At 34.4% G+C, this 1,499-nt stretch overlaps 1 protein-coding gene across 1 annotated transcript in view; it reads left to right on the top strand.

The window, feature by feature from the left end:
- Positions 1 to 1,499, top strand: part of WDY (WD repeat-containing protein WDY) — a 9,209-nt gene that overhangs the window by 4,981 nt on the left and 2,729 nt on the right. The window contains exons 7-9 of the mRNA XM_011298437.1: positions 150 to 394; positions 540 to 797; positions 1,356 to 1,497. Coding sequence (XP_011296739.1) covers positions 150 to 394; positions 540 to 797; positions 1,356 to 1,497 — 645 coding nt within the window. The remainder of the gene's footprint in view (positions 1 to 149; positions 395 to 539; positions 798 to 1,355; positions 1,498 to 1,499) is intronic.

Here is a 1,499-nt window from a genome sequence, read left to right as displayed (position 1 = left end):
GTGTTGCGGAAATCATTCCAATGGTTATAAGAAAATAATGATAGGAAAATGGAAAAATTATTGAAAATTGGTGAAGAGTAACAGCCCGAGATATTGATACCAATATGGAATATTGAAGAAATTATTAATAAAATTATCAATTTATCAAGATTGTTTCCACTGGGATTGACTCTTGCATAATGTATTGGGACCCTTGGACTGGGAAACGAATCCATTGTATCACGAATGCCCACAGCAAAAAAAATGTGGGGTCTTACCAGCAAATCGAAATCACAGCTGCCACTTTCGATTACTCATTACAATTATTGATCACCGGAGGGAGAGATGGATCTTTAAAAATTTGGAGCTTCAATTCAGGATCTTGTGTCAAAAACATGTCCATGGAGGATCAACGGTGAATTTACTTTTATTTATTTATATACAATACACCATAATTAGTCAATTAACATCAATTAAAGATCAATTAAAGGACAACGTAATCGAAATAACAAATTGTTGTTGATTAAATGGTAATAATTAGTGATTATTCTTCCACGAAGTGCTATAACTGGAATAATTTGGCTGAAAAATCGGATATTATGTACTGGATGGAACGGCTACGTCGTAGAGTTCGCTGACACCGAGACTGGAATATACCGGAAATCCTGGGAAAAAAGGCATACAGAGGAAATTCTATGTGCTGCTGCAAGAATTCCTCAGGTTCTGGCTACAGCTTCTTATAATGGGGAATTGATATTGTGGAGAATGGAAACAGGACAGCCTTATAGACGTTATCAAGTAGAAAATCCCACAGAAAGGTAAAACAAAAACTGGAAAAACTAAATGTTTCCTATTACTGATAAGAGAAATGTTTCAATTTATTTACTGCTTATAATTATTTTAGGTTCGCAGGGATAAATTCCAGCAATAGTTTAAACTTTTATAGTGTAAACCCTTACCACGGACTCAATGACAAAGGATATTGCTTTTTATTGTTTTCGGTTAAAAGAGCTAATTTCCGGCTTAGCCGTGGAAAACAGATTATCAAATTAGTATTTTTCCATATACTTGCCAATCAATCTTGCATGTGGAGAAGAATGATCTATTTTCCAGAAAAGGCCAAAAGGGTTTCTGTTAGGCCAGAAAATAACACATTTCTGGCGATTGTCTTTGCTTTCCTCAGCTTCGCCCCAAACTTTAAATTTATAATCACTAGAAAAGTTCCTGGTGAGGGCCTAGAGACGAAATATACTATTTCAAAGTTCTTAAAAATTTGATGGATTTCTGTCGTCAATATTTTTGGGTCTTTAAACTATTATGTACGAAAAATAATGATTTTCTGTTGTAATAATCCTCTTAAATTTTTTCACTCTGAGGTACAATATTGTTTATAAAACAAGAAGATGGGGGATGACGGAGGATTCCGAGAAATTCGCAGATTCAGACGAAAAAACTTACAAGAATAATGAGCAGGAAGGAAGAGAAACATCAGCCCTTGCAGTTATAAAAACAGTTTTAGT

This window comes from Fopius arisanus, unplaced genomic scaffold (genome assembly GCF_000806365.1).
Source record: "Fopius arisanus strain USDA-PBARC FA_bdor unplaced genomic scaffold, ASM80636v1 scaffold00010, whole genome shotgun sequence".
NCBI classification, from domain to species: domain Eukaryota; kingdom Metazoa; phylum Arthropoda; class Insecta; order Hymenoptera; family Braconidae; genus Fopius; species Fopius arisanus.
The sequence above is the reverse complement of the archived record's forward strand: the minus strand, read 5'-3'. Positions and strand labels throughout refer to the sequence as shown.